Source organism: Poromitra crassiceps, assembly GCF_964638095.1.
Source record: "Poromitra crassiceps genome assembly, chromosome: 2".
In the NCBI taxonomy this organism is placed as follows: domain Eukaryota; kingdom Metazoa; phylum Chordata; class Actinopteri; order Beryciformes; family Melamphaidae; genus Poromitra; species Poromitra crassiceps.
In genome coordinates, this window is record NC_139624.1 from 66,421,987 (window position 1) to 66,443,738 (window position 21,752).

The window sequence follows — 21,752 nt, forward strand, 5'->3', positions numbered from 1 at the left end:
GATTATTTTTGGGGCATTTTGCCTTTATTCGATAGGACAGTATGTGCTGGACAGTATGTGCTGGACAGATAGGACAGTATGTGCTGGACAGATAGGACAGTATGTGCTGGACAGATAGGACAGTATGTGCTGGACAGTATGTGCTGGACAGATAGGACAGTATGTGCTGGACAGATAGGACAGTATGTGCTGGACAGTATGTGCTGGACAGATAGGACAGTATGCGCTGGACAGTATGTGCTGGACAGTATGTGCTGGACAGATAGGACAGTATGTGCTGGACAGATAGGACAGTATGTGCTGGACAGTATGTGCTGGACAGATAGGACAGTATGTGCTGGACAGATAGGACAGTATGTGCTGGACAGTATGTGCTGGACAGATAGGACAGTATGCGCTGGACAGTATGTGCTGGACAGTATGTGCTGGACAGATAGGACAGTATGTGCTGGACAGATAGGACAGTATGTGCTGGACAGTATGTGCTGGACAGATAGGACAGATAGGACAGTATGTGCTGGACAGTATGTGCTGGACAGATAGGACAGTATGTGCTGGAAGGTATGTGCTGGACAGATAGGACAGTATGTGCTGGACAGTATGTGCTGGACAGATAGGACAGTATGTGCTGGACAGTATGTGCTGGACAGCGACAGGACAGCAGGGAGGGAGGGGAGGAGATAGGACAGTATGTGCTGGACAGTATGTGCTGGACAGCGACAGGACAGCAGGGAGGGAGAGAGGGGACGACATGCAGCAAATGACCGCAGGTCGTATTCGAACCCGGGTCGGCTGCGTAGAGGACTAAGCCTTATAGTGGTGCGCGGTCTACGAGGTGAGCAACCGGGACGCACTGAAAGCTTACTATTGTTGAAAAGAAAAGCAAAATGTGTCAAAAATGTGTTTTAAATTCTTACAATCGATCGTGGGGCCATGTTGAAATGACGTCAAATCACTCGCTGGGAGCAACTGGGGGTTGAGAAATCATACCCAAGTGTGTGAGTAGGAACTCCCAGCTAATGTGGCGTTTTATTAAAATTTTGCTAGTACCAACTGGCAATTTGCCACTTGCCAGTTATAAACGAATGCAGCCAAACATAACAAAATGGAGGGGGAAGGGGGGGTGTTATTTGGTATCACCCGAGTTTGCGTTGTTCTCACCTGGACAAATGGACCAAAATGAAGGAGTAAACGCTATGGACTTCAAAGTATGCAATCCTGCTCAAACCCCTAAGTCAAAAGCCTAATTCCCACACTGTAGGACTGACCTGGCCCTGGCCGATGATGTCATACAGTTAGGTCACCCACTATAGTGATGTAATGTATCACCAATGATGTCATAAATCACTGATGTCACAGACAGTGATGAGGTCATAAATGACGATAATGAGATTCTTCTTCGTCTTTGGTGTTTTATGGCAATGTTGGCATCCTTTATGTTGCATTACCGCCTCCCGATAATGAGATCACTGATGATGTACATGGGCAAATGTGACAATCGGCTAGGAGAATAGATATCACTTTGTTGTTACTCAAACTCACATGCATGCACTGCGCGGGGACGGGAGAGGCGCTACGAGGAGAACCCCAGCGGCAGCTCAACAGGCAAGACCCGCGGCTTCGCCTGCGGCCTAGCGGAGGCAAATACAAAGGGCTTCCCGAGGAGCGCATGTTAAAGCTGAGCAAGGAGATCGATTTTATTTCACCAGCGCCGAAGGCAGCAACACTTAAGACTGATGGAAATAACATAATATAAGAGAAGGTAAGCCCCCACTAAACTGGTATGCAGCGCTGCATTGACAGTCAGTAGGATATAGACAGTAAACACGATTCTGCCTGACCAATCAGTCGTCTACAATGTTTTCACGTCACCGTATGAACCCGGGTTCGCAGAATAGAACCCCGACGAGGCAGGGACCAAAAGTAGCACGACTCAGCCTCAAATCTAACCGGGCTGGGCCGGTTTTTACCGATGGGATGAGACCATTTATCGAGTCGAGCGGAGCGGGACCGCGCTACTAGCTGCGGTGGAATTGGGCCAAGTCCTGCTCAGATGAATCCTGAGTGGTGTGGTGCTTCTGTCTTCTTTCCCCCTTCTCCCCTTCTGCTCATTAAAAGTCCAGCAGCAGCTCCCTGGTCGGTACCTGACCTGGCCTGCAGACGATAATCACAACCTGCATTGTGATACTATTTGATTCATGACATCACTGATGATGTCACAATGTGTGAGTAGGGAGGGATTTATGAGATCACTGACAATGTCACAATGGAAGAAGACAATGAAGAAGATACCATCTTAATACACTCCGGTGGCTGAAGCCGCACCTAAAAAGTTGTTTATTAACCTAATCGTTGCATTAACCACAAGATGAAACCTTCAGAAGGCCTTCAAACAGACATTTGTTGCTGTGAGTAGTCATGGTCCAGCTCTATAAGACACTTTGTTGGTTGGTTGTTTGGTATTGCGAATTGCGTTTTTTTACGCTTATGGCGTGGCCCCTAGGGGCCGAGACCTCAATAAGAGGGTCTATGTATGTATGTATGTATGTATGTATGTACAGTATGGATAAATGATGTCCCCAGAAAGAAAGAGAGGAATTTCACAATGGAGTGGATGTCACACTCTGACTGACATCACAATGGAGAGAATGATGTCACACTTCGACTTCACTAGTGAGGTCAGAGTTTCTGCATTAGTGACATCTTCACATTAGGGATCAGTAATGTCACATATCGATGACATCTTAGTATGTCCCCAAGTCTCACTTGGGTCTCTTAGATACTGTATCTTTCTCATATTTTTCCTCCATTTCTTTTACCCTGAATTGCAGCGAGGCAGGTCCACAGCCATACCATCTTTCAAGTGTCTTTTCTCATTGTTCATTTGAGTCCATTTCTCTTCCTGTCATGTCTACACAGAACATTGTGTGAGGAACCAAGTCACTTAGTGAGATTGTATCAGCTGCTATACTTTCTTCAAGAGGCCCACACTCAACTCTCGTGGGGTTGCTCCTGGTCTGTGCTGAATGACCTGCGACCTTCTACACCCACTGACTTGTGAGTGTCAAGAGAAAGAGGAGGCTGATTCAAAGGAGGTGTAGGATGTGGTTTCATCTGTGCTGCCAGTGACATCAATGAGCACTGCGCTTTTTGGAAGTAGGTCAGGGTGACCTGACTGCAGGATGTCGTCTCCCTGCGTCTTTGTTTTGGAATTGGTGCTTATGTTTTGTTGGACTGCATCCTGTTGGCTGCTGGTGCGAGTTTGGGTCACTAGAAAAGGCCCAGAGCCTGCTGTGTTGCCCTTCCTCAGTGCACCATGGGCCAACACACGGCCCTTCTTAGACAAGGTCTTCATTGGGAGCTTCCTGAAGACTGTTTGGCACATGAAATTCTTAAACCGTACTGCGTAGAAATCCGGTCTGTGTACTGATACAGTATCCCCATCGTGGACCAGAGCTTTCCACAAGTGTTCAAGCATCTTTATGAATCTGTAGGACTGCAGAATGTCAATGATGCCGATGTACAGCAGCAGCCTCTCGCCTTTAGAGTTTCGTGCCGGGATTCCTCCCATTTGGTCCTCTCTATCCGGGGATCCCTTGTCCCCCGCCTTTCCCGGGCAATCCCGTGAGAGGCGGGGAGTAGCTGTACTGTACAAGGACTTCTGGCCTTGGGGCCTCCTTTGGTCCAGACCTCCTGCCACTGCCTCTTGGCTGGCACACTCTCGAAAGGCTTGGTCTACATTGTGGATCCCAACCAGAAGGCTGTAGTCCATAATCTTAAAGCTCTCCAACACCAGGCAGTCTCTGTGTATGGTCTCGCTAAGAGCGCTGTACTTGTCAGCCTCCAGCATCAGCCCATCGGGCATGTACTCTATGAAATCTAGGTCCTTGTATATCGGCACCATCTTGTCCCTCTCCTTGGCTGAGGCGTGTCGCATGTAAGTGGAGCCCTTCAGATCATACTTGAGGTGAATTTGTACAACACAAGGGAGCAGATTGTTCATGACTACAATACGGATGTTGCTCACCCCTGCCTGGACACAGTAGAGTCCATAAAACCTTGGTAACAAGGTCCGCTGGTTCTGGTTCAGATTCATGAAATAACCAGGAAGTAATCTCTGCAAGAACTCTGCCTCTTTGTGCTGCACCGTCTTAATGATGAACTCATCATCACTGGAGACGTAGAAGATAGAGCCGCTGGCCCCGGGGTTTGACAGCTCAATCAGCGACTTGTTACACAGAGAATACAGGTAGTCATCGGCCCTGATGCCAAAGCTCTTCTCCCTGAAGTAGCGAAAGGCCATTGGAGCGTAGGTCTTGAACCTGAAGTCAGCCCAGTGGTGGCCTGGAGTCAGGTAGCTGCCCTCACTGGGAAAGAAGATGCTCTCCACCACTTCAAAGTCCTTGATCAGTACGTCTCTCTCGGGTTCCTGGCTCAGGCTACGCACAGTGTGGTTGATGCCTAACTGGATGGCACCTTTCAGGGCTGAAGAGGTGGTCTCCTTGTATGTGGTCTCCCCAGTGGAATCGATTCCACGATGGCCAATAGTTTTTTTCATGCTGTGAGATGAACTAGTGCTTAGACCCTCTGGTTTTAATGATGGGGTTCTGCCCGGACATCAAACGATGTCAAGTTTCCCGGTGTGAGCAACAAAAGCTACTGGACTAGCAAGGCATCTTCTCACATTAGTTGGTTCTTTGTTATGTAATGTTAGACAGCTTCCCATGGTGCTGCAGAGGTGCTGCAACATTACCGGCATTCAGAGCAAGTTAAACTCCAGAGCCGGCAAACAAAACTCATCACTGATGTCATCACTGATGTCATCGGTGTGACACCATCGGCAACCTTGTGATGTCATCGATGATGATGGCATCAGGGATGTCATCAATGACAGTGAGCGCTTTTATGTACTAATAATAATAAACATTATCGGATTTCTAGAGTTACCTGATCATCAAGTGGTCATGTAAACAGCATAATAAAGCCATATATCCTCATAAAGGCCGTTATCGGTTTATTAGAACAGTGGTTCTCAAATCTTTTCACATGAAGGACCCCTAAACTGACGAAAGTTAGACAACGGACCCCCATTTGATAGGATTTTGTCCCACGGACCCCCCATTATGTTTTATTACAGAAAGTGTATAAAACTCACGACCAAAATAGTCATTGTGTTACTTATGAATGGAATTATAGCTAAGATAAATTACCCCCTTTTTGGCTGGGGACCCCCTGGAACCCCCTCAAGGACCCCGGACCCCCATTTGAGAACCAAAAACCAATCAACACACCTTGGTTTTTGCTGAATGATCAATTTTATTGATTGCAGTCAATGTCCATTCACGCACTTTGAGGTGACTTCCCGCTATTTACTAAAGTGCAGGTAAATGCAGAAATCAGATTATTGCCAGTTTACCTGATTATTCTGCTGTGTTTTTGAGTGCATGTAAACGCACTCACTGACTTCATCGGTGTGACATAATCAGCGACCTGGCCACTTTCTTTCATGGGGATATTCGAGACAATTTGGACCTTGGGATTTTCAACATGAAAATGGAAGTCTCCCTCTTCCTTTCTGTCACTTCTATTCTCTCCCTCCCTCTCTCCATCCCTCTCTGTCGCTCTCTCTCTCCCTCTCTCTGAATTATTCCCTCTCTTTCTCCCTGTCACTTCTATTCTCTCCCTCCCTCCCTCTCTCTCTCCCTCTGTATTATGTGGGTGTCTACTGTGCTAATACATCTGTTTGGGCCTGCTGCCAGCCACCCTGGACTCAGGGCTAAAGAGCGCCCCTGGCTGCGGCTCAGTGGCATTGATCAGGCGGAGCACCTAGCCGCTCCTCTCAGGTGTGATCGGCATAGCTAAACAGGCTGATGCTGTGCGAGTACAGTGGAACAGTGATGATAGCCTAAAGGACTGAAGTATTAACATTTCATTTTTGCACCATTGTCTGAATTTGTTGCATTAATCGTTGACTACAAAGTGAGATGTTGCTTTATGTCCTCCGGCTATCAGGCTATAGCCGAACAAGCATAACTCCATAAGACTTAATTTGCATATTTACCTCCGCCAACAGAGTTGCCTGGCAGGTTATGTTTTTGTCTGTCTGTCTGTCTGTCTGTCTGTCTGTCTGTCTGTCTGGCTGGCTGGCTGGCTGCAAGATATCTCAAAAAGTTATGAATGGAACTTGGCGGAAAAGTAGGTCATGGGCAAACTTGGAACTGATTAAATTCCCACGCCCGCTGCCCAAAAGGGGCGTGACAATGGGCATAGCCAATCACAAAAAGGCGCCTAACTTCCACGCAACACCATGAAGTTTGGCGCTTGGCGGAGGTATACAATCTACCGAGTGCCCTCTAGTTTTTTTTATCTCTGTAATGGCAGTTTTAATTTGGTGTTTTTTCCCCCCAATATTTAATTTGACATATTTTAGAACAATATACGTACAGGACAAACGAACAGGCTCAGACACAGGAAAAGAAAAGAAAAGAAAAGACAAAAAAGGACAAAAAAACTAACAAACAACATCATCGACATACATTACAATGTGCTGCTACCAGCCGCATAAGGTGTTTATACGCTTACAAGAGATATTGTGCATGGGATCGCAAGGGCTCAACGAGAAATCAACCGGGCGAGATGGAGATGAGTGTGATGCTGTTACCTTATTGAACAAACTGTCCCAATACTTCTACTGTTGATCCACTCGTCTTAGCGGGTGTGGATTGCCCTGCTGTGGACGGTACTCTCATATCTGCTCACACACACATCACACGCTTCCACGTGTAACACACGCACGCACGCACGCACACACACACACGCACACACACGCACGCACGCACGCACGCACGCACACACACACGCACGCACGCATGCACGCGCACGCACACGCACGCACGCACACGCACGCACACATGCACGCGCACACACGCGCACACGCACGCACGCACACCCACACGCACGCACACAATCAGTGTGACAGTAAATTTGACTTGACTCCATGCTTTGTGATTTATGTTACTGAGTTACAAAATGCCTTGTTTTCTGTTTTTGATTCTTTGTAATTGCTAAGTGTTGCTAATGTATGCTTTGGCAATGTAAGATGCACCTTATCATGCCAATAAAGCCCTTTTGAATTGAATTGAATTGGGAGGGAGAGAGAGAGAGCGAGAGAGAGGAAGAGAGAGGGAGAGAGAGGGAGAGGGAGAGAGAGAGAGAGAGAGAGAGAGAAAGAGGGATAAACAGAGAGAGTAGTGAATTTTATGTTTTTCCAGATGATCGTCATCAGCTGGTCCCGTGTGCCAGAGGAATGAGGCAGTGCTGTACACAGTGTGTGCAGATGCATTTTAATAATCCAGATTAGAGCATGTATTTCTAATAAGTAAAGGCACAAATGACAAAATGAAACACCCCAAATGTTGTTGTTTTTCTCCCCGCCAGTTTTGACCGTAGTTCTGGATTCCGCTCCTAACATACTTTCCCCCCGCCGACATCTCGGCTCTATCTGTGACGCAGACGCAGTGACATTTCAGCGTAGCTAATGGATTAACTGGCGAGAAGAAACGAGACAGCTTTCAGGCAGAGACCCAGGGAGAGGACAGTGAGACAGCTTTCAGGCAGAGACACAGGGAGAGGACAGTGAGACAGCTTTCAGGCAGAGACACAGGGAGAGGACAGTGAGACAGCTTTCAGGCAGAGACACAGGGAGAGGACAGTGAGACAGCTTTCAGGCAGAGACACAGGGAGAGGAAAGCGAGACAGCTTTCAGGCAGAGACACAGGGAGAGGACAGTGAGACAGCTTTCAGGCAGAGACACAGGGAGAGGACAGTGAGACAGCTTTCAGGCAGAGACACAGGGAGAGGACAGAGACAGCTTTCAGGCAGAGACACAGGGAGAGGACAGTGAGACAGCTTTCAGGCAGAGACACAGGGAGAGGACAGTGAGACAGCTTTCAGGCAGAGACACAGGGAGAGGACAGTGAGACAGCTTTCAGGCAGAGACACAGGGAGAGGACAGTGAGACAGCTTTCAGGCAGAGACACAGGGAGAGGACAGTGAGAAAGCTTTCAGGCAGACACACAGGGAGAGGACAGTGAGACAGCTTTCAGGCAGAGGCACAGGGAGAGGACAGTGAGACAGCTTTCAGGCAGAGACACAGGGAGAGGACGGTGAGACAGCTTTCAGGCAGAGACACAGGGAGAGGACGGTGAGACAGCTTTCAGGCAGAGACACAGGAAGATGACAGTGAGACAGCTGTCAGGCAGAGACACAGGAAGAGGACAGTGAGACAGCTTTCAGGCAGAGACACAGGAAGAGGACAGCGAGACAGCTTTCAGGCAGAGACACAGGGAGAGGACAGCGAGACAGCTTTCAGGCAGAGACACAGGGAGAGGACAGCGAGACAGCTTTCAGGCAGAGACACAGGGAGAGGACAGTGAGACAGCTTTCAGGCAGAGACACAGGGAGAGGACAGTGAGACAGCTTTCAGGCAGAGACGCAGGGAGAGGACAGTGATACAGCTTTCAGGCAGAGACGCAGGGAGAGGACAGTGAGACAGCTTTCAGGCAGAAACGCAGGGAGAGGACAGTGAGACAGCTTTCAGGCAGAGACGCAGGGAGAGGACAGTGAGACAGCTTCCAGGCAGAGATGCAGGGAGAGGACAGTGAGACAGCTTTCAGGCAGAGACGCAGGGAGAGGACAGTGAGACAGCTTTCAGGCAGAGACACAGGGAGAGGACAGTGAGACAGCTTTCAGGCAGAGACACAGGGAGAGGACAGTGAGACAGCTTTCAGGCAGAGACACAGGGAGAGGACAGTGAGACAGCTTTCAGGCAGAGACACAGGGAGAGGACAGTGAGACAGCTTCCAGGCAGAGATGCAGGGAGAGGACAGTGAGACAGCTTTCAGGCAGAGACGCAGGGAGAGGACAGTGAGACAGCTTTCAGGCAGAGACACAGGGAGAGGACAGTGAGACAGCTTTCAGGCAGAGACACAGGGAGAGGACAGTGAGACAGCTTTCAGGCAGAGACACAGGGAGAGGACAGTGAGACAGCTTTCAGGCAGAGACACAGGGAGAGGACAGTGAGACAGCTTTCAGGCAGAGACACAGGGAGAGGACAGTGAGACAGCTTTCAGGCAGAGACACAGGGAGAGGACAGCGAGACAGCTTTCAGGCAGAGACACAGGGAGAGGACAGCGAGACAGCTTTCAGGCAGATACACAGGGAGAGGACAGTGAGACAGCTTTCAGGCAGAGACACAGGGAGAGGACAGTGAGACAGCTTTCAGGCAGAGACACAGGGAGAGGACAGTGAGACAGCTTTCAGGCAGAGACACAGGGAGAGGACAGTGAGACAGCTTTCAGGCAGAGACAGGACCCCAGGAGTTGCTCAAGTCCCAGTGTTTTTTCTCTTTCTTTCAATTCAATTCAATTCAATTCAAAGAAGCTTAATTGGCATGACCATAGTGACTTACAGTGTTGCCAAAGCACGTAGGTTAACTGTGCCTGGCTGAGCCACGTGTAACGTAAAGGGCAAGCCAACTTAATATAAGTCCAGTGTGCAATAACAGCAATTGTCACGTAATGTATACTTACTCTACTTATTTTGCTTACTTTATACGTACTCTACTTATTAGGGGTTCAAGCCCTGAAGGGGCTGAAACCCTATTGTTTTTCTGCCGGTTTATTAGGGGTTCAAGCCCTGAAGGGGCTGAAACCCTATTGTTTTTGTGCCGGTTTATTAGGGGTTCAAGCCCTGAAGGGGCTGAAACCCTATTGTTTTTGTGCCGGTTTATTAGGGGTTCAAGCCCCGAAGGGGCTGAAACCCTATTGTTTTTGCTCTGGTTTATTATTATTATTAGGGGTTCAAGCCCTGAAGGGGCTGAAACCCTATTGTTTTTCACCCGGTTTATTATTAGGGGTTCAAGCCCTGAAGGGGCTGAAACCCTATTGTTTTTGTGCCGGTTTATTATTCTTGTTGTTCATCTGCCCCAACGCAAATTCCCGTGAGTTGGTAAATGGTAGAGACCTGACATTTGGCCCAATGACAGAAATTGTTGGCAGGTAGCTGCTCAAGAAAGAGTTTTCGAATCGGCCTGAAGGTGGCGCTATAATCGACGGTTTTACGTTAAAGGCCATAACTTCCACGCCGTTGGTCCGATTTTCAAACTTTTTTTTTCCAGATGTTCAGGTGGACCTGCTCTACAAATTTGCCATAAGGACCCTCAATGTCCGCCTGGAAAGTTTTTGAGATATTTGGAAAAGTTTGGAAAACACATTTTTTGCATCTCCTCCTAGACCGTTGGACCGATTTGCACCAGCATCGCCAGGACGCATCTTTGGAGCAAGCTCTACAACCGTGCTTTTTGCATTTTTGAAAATCTACTTTAGTTTCGGAGATATTGATCGTTAAAGTTGAGAGGGGCGTGGCCTCACAGCTAAATTGTCATAACTTCATGACCGATTAAGGAATCTTCACGAAACTTGCAGGAGGTCTTCGGAGACCATCCTAGACCATGTGTGTCAAATTTTGTGCAATTCGACCAAAAGGGGGCGCCATAAATGCCAGAAATGGGCGTGGCTTAACATAAAAAAGGCTGTAACTCCACACCTGTTTGTCCAATGATCGCAAAACTTGTCAGATATATCAAGGAGGATGTCCTAGTCAGAATCAGAAGCTTTGTCATCTGCGCAAGGCTTGAACCCCGCCCATCGCCGCTTGCGGCTATATTATGGTTTATTTTTTCTTTTCCTCTCTGCCTCATTGCAAATTCCCGTGAGTTGGTATACTGCAGAGACATGAGATTTGGCCCACTGACAGATATGGTTGGTTCCTAGATGCTCCAGAAATATTTTGTGAATCGGCCTGATGGGGGCGCTATAATTAGGGGTTAAAATTTCAAACTTTGAAAGGCCATAACTTCCACGCCGTTTGTCCGATTTTCAAAAAACTTTTTTCCACATGTTCAGGTGATCCTGCTCTTCAAAGTACCCCCCAGTTTCCTCAAGGTCCGCCTGGAAAGTTTTTGAGATATTTGGAAAAGTTTGGAAAACACATTTTTTGCATCTCCTCCTAGACCGTTGGACCGATTTGCACCAGAATCTCCAGGAAGCATCTTTGGAGCAAGCTCTACAACCGTGCTTTTTGCATTTTTGAAAATCTACTTTAGTTTCAGAGATATTGATCGTTAAAGTTGAGAGAGGGCGTGGCCTCACAGCTAAATTGTCATAACTTCATGACCGATTAAGGAATCTTCACGAAACTTGCAGGAGGTCTTCGGAGACCATCCTAGACCATGTGTGTCAAATTTTGTGCAATTCGACCAAAAGGGGGCGCCATAAACGCCGGAAATGGGCGTGGCTTAACATAAAAAAGGCTGTAACTCCGCACCTGTTTGTCCATTGATCGCGAAACTTGTCAGATATATCAAGGAGGATGTCCTAGTCAGAATCAGAAGCTTTGTCATCTGCGCAAGGCTTGAACCCCGCCCATCGCCGCTTGCGGCTATATTTATTATTATTATTATTTTTCATCTGCCCCAACGCAAATTCCCGTGAGTTGGTAAATGGTAGAGACCTGACACTTGGCCCAATGACAGATATTGGTGGCTGGTACATGTAGGTGCTCAAAAAAGATTTTTTGAATCGGCCTGAAGGTGGCGCTATAATTGAAGGTTTTACGTTAAAGGCCTTAACTTCCACGCCGTTGGTCCGATTTTCAAACTTTTTTTTTCCAGATGTTCAGGTGAACCTGCTCTACAAGTTTGCCATAAGGACCCTCAATGTCCGCCTGGAAAGTTTTTGAGATATTTGGAAAAGTTTGGAAAACACATTTTTTGCATCTCCTCCTAGACCGTTGGACCGATTTCCACTAGAATCAACAGGAAGCATCTATGGAGCAAGCTCTACAATCCTGAATTTGGAATTTTTGAAATCTACTTTAGTTTCGGAGATATTGATCGTTAAAGTTGTGAGAGGGCGTGGCCTCACAGCTAAATTGTCATAACTTCATGACCGATTAAGGAATCTTCACGAAACTTGCAGGAGGTCTTCGGAGACCATCCTAGACCATGTGTGTCAAATTTTGTGCAATTCGACCAAAAGGGGGCGCCATAAACGCCAGAAATGGGCGTGGCTTAACATAAAAAAGGCTGTAACTCCACACCTGTTTGTCCAATGATCGCGAAACTTGTCAGATATATCAAGGAGGATGTCCTAGTCAGAATCAGAAGCTTTGTCATCTGCGCAAGGCTTGAACCCCGCCCATCGCCGCTTGCGGCTATATTTCTTGTTGTTTTTCATCTGCCCCGACGCAAATTCCCGTGAGTTGGTAAATGGCAGAGAGCTGACATTTGGCCCAATGACGGATATTGTTGGCTGGTAGGTGCTCAAAAAAGATTTTTCGAATTGCCCTGAAGGTGGCGCTATAATTGAAGATTTTACGTTAAAGGCCATAACTTCCACGCCGTTGGTCTGATTTTCAAACTTTTTTTTCCCAGATGTTCAGGTGGACCTGCTCTACAAATTTGCCATAAGGACCCTTAATGTCCGCCTGGAAAGTTTTTGAGATATTTGGAAAAGTTTGGAAAACACCTTTTTGACATCTCCTCCTAGACCGTTGGACCGATTTGCACCACCATCGCCAGAAAGCATCTATGGAGCAAGCTCTACAAACTGCCTTTTTGAAACCTTTGAAATCTCCTTTCGTTTCGGAGATATTAATCGTTAAAGTTGTGAGAGGGCGTGGCCTCACAGCTAAATTGTCATAACTTCATGACCAATTAAGGAATCTTCACGAAACTTGCAGGAGGTCTTCGGAGACCATCCTAGACCATGTGTGTCAAATTTTGTGCAATTCGACCAAAAGGGGGCGCCATAAACGCCAGAAATGGGCGTGGCTTAACATAAAAAAGGCTGTAACTCCACACCTGTTTGTCCAATGATCGTGAAACTTGTCAGATATATCAAGGAGGATGTCCTAGTCAGAATCAGAAGCTTTGTCATCTGCGCAAGGCTTGAACCCCGCCCATCGCCGCTTGCGGCTATATTTATTATTATCGTTGTCGTTTTCCATCTGCCCCGACGCAAATTCCCGTGAGTTGGTAAATGGTAGAGACCTGAGATTTGGCCCAATGACAGATATTGTTGGCAGGTAGCTGCTCAAAAAAGATTTTTTGAATTGGCCTGAAGGTGGCGCTATAATCGATGGTTTTACGTTAAAGGCCTTAACTTCCACGCCGTTGGTCCGATTTTCAAACTTTTTTTTTCCAGATGTTCAGGTGAACCTGCTCTACAAGTTTGCCATAAGGACCCTCAATGTCCGTCTGGAAAATTTTTGAGATATTTGGAAAAGTTTGGAAAACACATTTTTTGCATCTCCTCCTAGACCGTTGGACCGATTTGCACTAGAATCGCCAGGAAGCATCTTTGGAGCAAGCTCTACAACCGTGCTTTTTGCATTTTTGAAAATCTCCTTTCGTTTCGGAGATATCAATCGTTAAAGTTGTGAGAGGGCGTGGCCTCACAGCTAAATTGTCATAACTTTATGACCGATTAAGGAATCTTCACGAAACTTGCAGGAGGTCTTCGGAGACCATCCTAGACCATGTGTGTAAAATTTTGTGCAATTCGACCAAAAGGGGGCGCCATAAACGCCAGAAAGGGGCGTGGCTTAACATAAAAAAGGCTGTAACTCCACACCTGTTTGTCCAATGATCGCAAAACTTGTCAGATATATCAAGGAGGATGTCCTAGTCAGAATCAGAAGCTTTGTCATCAGCGCAAGGCTTGAACCCCGCCCATCGCCGCTTGCGGCTATATTTAGGGGTTCAAGCCCTGAAGGGGCTGAAACCCTATTGTTTTTGTGCCGGTTTATTATTATTATTATTCCCGTTCTTGTTCATCTGCCCCAACGCAAATTCCCGTGAGTTGGTAAATGGTAGAGACCTGAAACCTGGCCCAATGACAGATATTGTTGGCTGGTAGGTGCTCAAAAAAGATTTTTTGAATCGGCCTGAAGGTGGCGCTATAATCAACGGTTTTACGTTAAAGGCCATCACTTCCACGCCGTTGGTCCGATTTTCAAACTTTTTTTTTCCAGATGTTCAGGTGAACCTGCTCTACAAATTTGCCATAAGGACCCTCAATGTCCGCCTGGAAAGTTTTTGAGATATTTGGAAAAGTTTGGAAAACACATTTTTTGCATCTCCTCCTAGACCGTTTGACCGATTTGCACTAGAATCTCCAGGAAGCATCTTTGGAGCAAGCTCTACAACCGTGCTTTTTGCATTTTTGAAAATCTACTTTAGTTTCGGAGATATTGATCGTTAAAGTTGAGAGGGGCGTGGCCTCACAGCTAAATTGTCATAACTTCATGACCGATTAAGGAATCCTCACGAAACTTGCAGGAGGTCTTCGGAGACCATCCTAGACCATGTGTGTCAAATTTTGTGCAATTCGACCAAAAGGGGCGCCATAAACGCCAGAAATGGGCGTGGCTTAACATAAAAAAGGCTGTAACTCCACACCTGTTTGTCCAATGATCGCGAAACTTGTCAGATATATCAAGGAGGATATCCTAGTCAGAATCAGAAGCTTTGTCATCTGCGCAAGGCTTGAACCCCGCCCATCGCCGCTTGCGGCTATATTATGGTTTATTTTTTCTTTTCCTCTCTGCCTCATTGCAAATTCCCGTGAGTTGGTATACTGCAGAGACATGAGATTTGGCCCACTGACAGATATGGTTGGTTCCTAGATGCTCCAGAAATATTTTGTGAATCGGCCTGATGGGGGCGCTATAATTAGGCGTTCAAATTTCAAACTTTGAAAGGCCATAACTTCCACGCCGTTTGTCCGATTTTCAAAAAACTTTTTTCCACATGTTCAGGTGATCCTGCTCTTCAAAGTACCCCCCAGTTTCCTCAAGGTCCGCCTGGAAAGTTTTTGAGATATTTGGAAAAGTTTGGAAAACACATTTTTTGCATCTCCTCCTAGACCGTTGGACCGATTTGCACCAACATCGCCAGGAAGCATCTTTGGAGCAAGCTCTACAATCGTGCTTTTTGGATTATGGAAAATCTACTTTCGTTTCGGAGATATTGATCGTTAAAGTTGTGAGAGGGCATGGCCTATCAGCTAAATTGTCATAACTTCATGACCGATGAAGGAATCTTCACGAAACTTGCAGGAGGTCTTCGGAGACCATCCTAGACCATGTGTGTCGAATTTTGTGCAATTCGACCAAAAGGGGGCGCCATAAACGCCAGAAATGGGCGTGGCTTAACATAAAAAAGGCTGTAACTCCACACCTGTTTGTCCAATGATCGCGAAACTTGTCAGATATATCAAGGAGGATGTCCTAGTCAGAATCAGAAGCTTTGACATCTGCGCAAGGCTTGAACCCCGCCCATCGCCGCTTGCGGCTATATTTATTATTATCGTTGTCGTTTTCCATCTGCCCCGACGCAAATTCCCGTGAGTTGGTAAATGGCAGAGACCTGACATTTGGCCCAATGACAGATATTGTTGGCTGGTAGGTGCTCAAAAAAGATTTTTCGAATCGGCCTGAAGGTGGCGCTATAATCGATGGTTTTACGTTAAAGGCCTTAACTTCCACGCCGTTGGTCCGATTTTCAAACTTTTTTTTCCCAGATGTTCAGGTGGACCTGCTCTACAAAATTGCCATAAGGACCCTCAATGTCCGCCTGGAAAGTTTTTGAGATATTTGGAAAAGTTTGGAAAACACATTTTTTGCATCTCCTCCTAGACCGTTTGACCGATTTGCACTAGAATCTCCAGGAAGCATCTTTGGAGCAAGCTCTACAACCGTGCTTTTTGCATTTTTGAAAATCTACTTTAGTTTCGGAGATATTGATCGTTAAAGTTGAGAGGGGCGTGGCCTCACAGCTAAATTGTCATAACTTTATGACCGATTAAGGAATCTTCACGAAACTTGCAGGAGGTCTTCGGAGACCATCCCAGACCATGCGTGTCAAATTTGGTGCAATTCCACCAAAAGGGGGCGCCATAAACGCCGTAAATGGGCGTGGCTTAACATAAAAAGGATGTATCTCCACACCTGTTTGTCCAATGATCGCGAAACTTGTCAGCTGTATCAAGGAGGATCTCCTAGTCAGAATCAGAAGCTTTGTCATCTGCGCAAGGCTTGAACCCCGCCCATCGCCGCTTGCGGCTATATTTATTCTTGTTGTCGTTGTTGTTGTTTTCCATCTGCCCCAACGCAAATTCCCGTGAGTTGGTAAATGGTAGAGACCTGACATTTGGCCCAATGACAGATATTGTTGGCAGGTAGCTGCTCAAGAAAGATTTTTCGAATCGGCCTGAAGGTGGCGCTATAATCGACGGTTTTACGTTAAAGGCAATAACTTCCACGCCGTTGGTCCGATTTTCAAACTTTTTTTTTCCAGATGTTCAGGTGAAGCTGCTCTACAAGTTTGCCATTAGGACCCTCAATGTCCGCCTGGAAGGTTTTTGAGATATTTGGAAAAGTTTGGAAAACACATTTTTTGCATCTCCTCCTAGACCGTTGGACCGATTTGCACCAGCATCGCCAGGAAGCATCTTTGGAGCAAGCTCTACAACCGTGCTTTTTGCATTTTTGAAAATCTACTTTAGTTTCGGAGATATTGATCGTTAAAGTTGAGAGAGGGCGTGGCCTCACAGCTAAATTGTCATAACTTCATGACCGATTAAGGAATCTTCACGAAACTTGCAGGAGGTCTTCGGAGACCATCCTAGACCATGTGTGTCAAATTTTGTGCAATTCGACCAAAAGGGGGCGCCATAAACGCCAGAAATGGGCGTGGCTTAACATAAAAAAGGCTGTAACTCCACACCTGTTTGTCCAATGATCGCGAAACTTGTCAGATATATCAAGGAGGATGTCCTAGTCAGAATCAGAAGCTTTGTCATCTGCGCAAGGCTTGAACCCCGCCCATCGCCGCTTGCGGCTATATTTTTGCTTATTTTTGCTTACTATCGCATTTTACTACTGTTTATTTTATGCTATGTTGTGTTCTGTGTGCGAGCTACTGTAACCTGTCCCAATTTCCCCCCCGGGATCATTAAAGTCTTTCTGATTCTGATTCTGATTCTGATTCTGATAGTACAAGTACTGTACTACAAATGGGAAAATACTGTTTTAAACATACAGACAATAAAACATACTGTAACTTTAGAGTTCAACAGCAACCAATCACCGTCGATAGAAGAACAACAAGAACTATTGTATAATGGACAGTCTAAGTAGAACTTGTCTGTCTGTCTATCTGTCTCTGTCTCTGTCTCTGCCATTTTTAGTTATTCTGTTTGACAAGATGTCCAAGATTTGCTTGTTAGCCAACTAAACTAATGCTGCCTCATAATAATAATACATTCAATTTATATAGCGCTTTTCTAAGTACTCAAAGTCGCTCATGCAGCATTCCATTTGCATCGGGAACTAAGCATTTCCCAGTTGAATGACGTCACACCCGAGTTGACCACATTCTAAAGCGGAAAACCAGCCACAGTTAGCGAGTCTGTCCTCAGACTCAAATATTACGTTGAATCGCTGCGCTCCGCATACTACATAAGTGAGTCTGTACCACTTCACAGCCACTGCTGGTTTTTGAAGGCGGGTTGAAATTGAATGAGTGACAGGTCGTAGCACCGATGAGAGAGCGGTTCGAAAAATGGGCTGCGTCTCCCGTGTTGTCTGATCGCAAAGTCGTTACTGATTGGAGAGGACTGAATCCATCACTGGCATATGACTGGCCAAGTGAAAAATGTGTCGAAAAAGCTATGTGTATTGTAGGATTGTATTTTAATTGTATCTTTTTCATTTTGGTGCAAGTTAAAATATGTCTGCTCTATTGCACTGCCCCTGACTTTTACAATCATCTTTAAATCATCTTTTGAAATAAAGAGGAAATGCCAGTTCAGCTGACGTCGCACGGCGCGTTCCCGTCTGGCATGAACCCAGTATACTGTATTTAGACCGCCTCTCTCCCCTCCCCCCTCCCAGGTTACCGGGGCCCTCCAGAGTACCTGCTGCAGGCAGCGGGGCCTCCAGGAGCCCGGGACCGTCCAACCTGAACCGCCGCAGCCAGAGCTTCAACAGCATCGACAAGAGCAAGCCTCTGCAGTATGACCGCGGCAACGAGCGAGGTGAGGACGAGTCTTTAAAACTGTAGTTTTCCAAACTACGAGCTACATCACAATGAAAAGTATTTCAACTCACTAATAAAAAAAATTAATAACTTTCAAAAAGTATAGTTCCAAGTACATCCAAACTACTTCACAGGAAATTATTACAATCTCAGTCTGGAATGTCATATTGTCACACAGAGGTCCAACTGAACTGACACAGATTGTGTTTGATTGAGGGACTAGGTCACGGCAATCACTTACACTCACTTACAGGCAGCCCGAGGATGTGTTTTAAGGAGGGGATAGGCACCCTTGGCTTGTCCGGGAAAGTAGGTTTTTCATGCAGTGTTGTTGTGGTGGAATCAGGAAAAGAAAATGTTTGTAGGGAAATGCATAGTATTAAATTGCAGACATCTTGGTTTTATTTTATTTATTTATTTGTCTTCTGATTCCCCCTCATTTTCTCCCCAATTGTACTTGGCCAATTTCCCCATGCTGCCCGGGTCGCTGCTCCACCCTCTGCCGATCTGGGGAGAGCCGTAGACTAGCACCATGCTTCTTCCGACACATGCGCAGCTTACTTCCTGTTGCAGTGTTTGCTAATACAATAGCTGACAGGAAATAAGCTAGGTGTCAAACTGTTCTCTAGCAACACAGTTCCGTGAAAACCGCCTATATGGCAGCAGGCCACATACTGTATAGGTTATTGCAAATGTTGAGGTTAGTATAGATGGTTTCAACTTGACAACATCACCATTCTAAATGTCCCCCAGCTTCCTGTTGCAGTGTTTGCTGGCAGTGGCGCCGGAACGAGTTTGCAATAAGGGGGACACAAAAAAAAAAAAATCTTTTTTTTTTTCTACTTTTTTTTTTTTTATTATTATTATTTGTTTTCGGCGCCCGTTAGGGCGCCGACGAAAAATTGACGTTTTTATGGACGTTTGGATGATTTTTAGCCATATTTAGATGAATATCTCATTTTAAATTAACATTAGGATTATACTGTAGTAATGTAATTATTCAGTATTTTTCCTTTTCTCACTCACTTGGTGACCTGCTCTCCCTTTAGGTAATTTTATAATTACACTACAACAGACAGCAACACAGGCAGAAACACTGAACTTATTATTATTATTATTATTATCACTTCGAAACACAGTGCAAAACTTGTCATCTCAACACAAAAATAAAATAACAATAACCGTATACGATTATAGCAGCAGCCAATGACAGTGAGTGCAGTACAGAGTCCAGGTCTGTCTGTCTCTCAGGTGTAATAATCCCACAATGATCATGGCTTTAACAAGTGTCACAGGCTGTGTAAACAGTGTAAAGTGGGCTCTCTGTAACTTGATCCCTGGGTCTGTCTGTCTCAGGTGTAATAATCCCACAATGATCACGGCTTTAACAAGCATCACAGGCTGTGTAAACAGTGTAAAGTGGGCTCTAAGCGTCAGGGGCAGTTGCCCCCTCAGATTTAAAAAAAAAAAAAAAAAAAAAAAAAAAAAATTTTTTAGGGGGACCAAATTTTAAGGGGGACAAAATGTCCCCATGTCCCCCTTGTTCCGGCGCCAGTGTTTGCTGGTACAATAACTGACAGGAAATACTGTAAGCTAGGTTTCAAAGGGTTCCCTAGCAAAACAAATCCCAACACAAAAACCGTCTATAATGGCTTCTGAAAGCGTTTAAATAGTCTTCTGAAAATGTTATTCCCGCAGTATCTCTGCAGATTTAATTACTGAAACTAAGTTTACGGCATCAAACATTAGAATGACCACTCTTTACTTAAAACAGACCAACCAGTGGGCTGTACCACGAATGTTGTATAAGAAGATCCAGGATCTGTCCCTTGATCTGGTTTGGCTAAACCAGATAATTGGCATCTAGCTGGATTCTAGTTAAGTCGTACTACGAAGGTAGATCACCACTCGTTAAGTGGAACCAGGTTTTTCTAATCAAGTTGAGAGCGCGTGCACATGAAAATGCCCGTGCACAGGAGCTCGTGCCCGCAAAAGAGGCGTGGTTTTTAACAACTGCCAATCACAATGCAATATGGACTCCTCCAACTTCTTCACCGCCAGGCACGCCTATTTCCTCATTCATTCAAAATGCAAATCGTGAAGCTTTACTACTGTCAGAATCAAAATCCGCATTGGATATTATTAGTCTGTTCCCGAATGACTGTCTAAAGTTACCACTTTTATTCACATCAGTAATTTCTTTGAAGAGCAGTTTCTGCCTCCACGTAGGCTATCTACAGCAGCTCAATTCACCCTCTCAATAAACTCAATATAACCTGCATGTCTATTTCCAAAATCCATAGGCGTTTGTAGACCATTTAGGCTCAATGACTAATAATGATCTCATGATGTGTTTGGTCGCACTGATGGAATAATTCCTATAGGCTAATACGTTATCAATAAAAAAAATATGATAATAAAATTAAAAAAGGCCGCTGAACTGAATCGACACGGTACGTGCGGGCATAGATTTCATTTATAAAAAATAGCCTATTTTGTGGTCACATATATAGGCTATTGGCAGCAGAGTTGCATATCTCCATATTTCATACAATGACTATGCTGGAAATATGAAGTTCAATCACATCATACAGGCCAAAAGCAACACAGTTGCAGCTGCAAAATGCAGGAGTAGCCTAGATATGAATCATCTGTGTGCAGGCGATCCCATATTAAATTGCCCAGATGTAGTAGGCTATTCTGACATGTATGACCATGTCCAACCCAACGTCAGCCTCAGCTCCGTTGCGCACACGTCCCCGTGCACTTTGGAGACGTTTATGTAACCTTTTTATGCCGGTTTAGTGATATTTCTCCACTCACCATGCAGCTGCAATGGATCGGCGGGGTCAAACAACGTATCTACTTGAGAGCACAAAAATTAATATATAAAAACATATTCCAAAGTGGTAAGTAGGGCTTAATTTAAATGTAGCCTGCAACAAGTGCAAGGCTAATCAGTCCTCGATTAATTCAACAGGAGCCATTTTTTTTCTTTTTTCTTTTTCTTTTTCATTTGAATGCAATGTATTTTTCATATGGGGACCATATGAATGGTGACTCGCTGTTTCCAGAGAGCTGATTGGTAAGCAGTTGGGTCTTTCATGGGTTTTGATCTTATCCTCTGAACTTAACCTGCTACAAAGCAGTAGCGTAGCCAGACTTGGCTCATTGGGTGTGCTACAGAAAGCCAGGGTATGCCAGGGGGCGGACCATTTGGCGGCGGCCGCCAATTTTTTTTTTTGGGTCTTTTCAAACCAGATTTAGAGGAATATTTGTGTGTTGTTTGCTCCTTTTCACACTCATTATTAGCAGGTAGAAGCAGTCAATTCAATTGTATTTTTTGGCAACATGTAAAACCACTTTGTTTAGTATCTCAAAAAAGTCTCACCTACTTTTTCCAATGAGTGTTCTAGTCGGGAAAGAATGCAAATTTGGTTGGCATGAAGGTTCGTCTACTGCAGAGAGATCTGTAGCGTTCTCAGTGTCCTCTGGCTCTGCACAAACCTCCAGTGTGTTGTTGGCTGCGTTCCCCGCTGTTAACATCATTGTTTCGGCTGCATCATCTTCTTCATAATCGTCTGTCTCT

At 45.6% G+C, this 21,752-nt stretch overlaps 1 protein-coding gene and 1 pseudogene across 2 annotated transcripts in view; one reads left to right on the forward strand and one right to left on the reverse strand.

Annotated features, from left to right (window-relative positions):
• nav3 (neuron navigator 3) overlaps window positions 1-21,752 on the forward strand; it is a gene marked incomplete at its 5' end in the record, with an annotated part of 744,909 nt that overhangs the window by 412,739 nt on the left and 310,418 nt on the right. The window contains one exon of the mRNA XM_083631970.1: window positions 18,019-18,161. Within this exon, the coding sequence (XP_083488096.1) occupies window positions 18,019-18,161 (143 nt within the window). The remainder of the gene's footprint in view (window positions 1-18,018; window positions 18,162-21,752) is intronic.
• On the reverse strand, window positions 3,065-4,558 carry LOC310791282 (phosphatidylinositol 4-phosphate 5-kinase type-1 alpha pseudogene; annotated as a pseudogene). Its single transcript has one exon. The product of its transcript is annotated as a phosphatidylinositol 4-phosphate 5-kinase type-1 alpha pseudogene (transcript).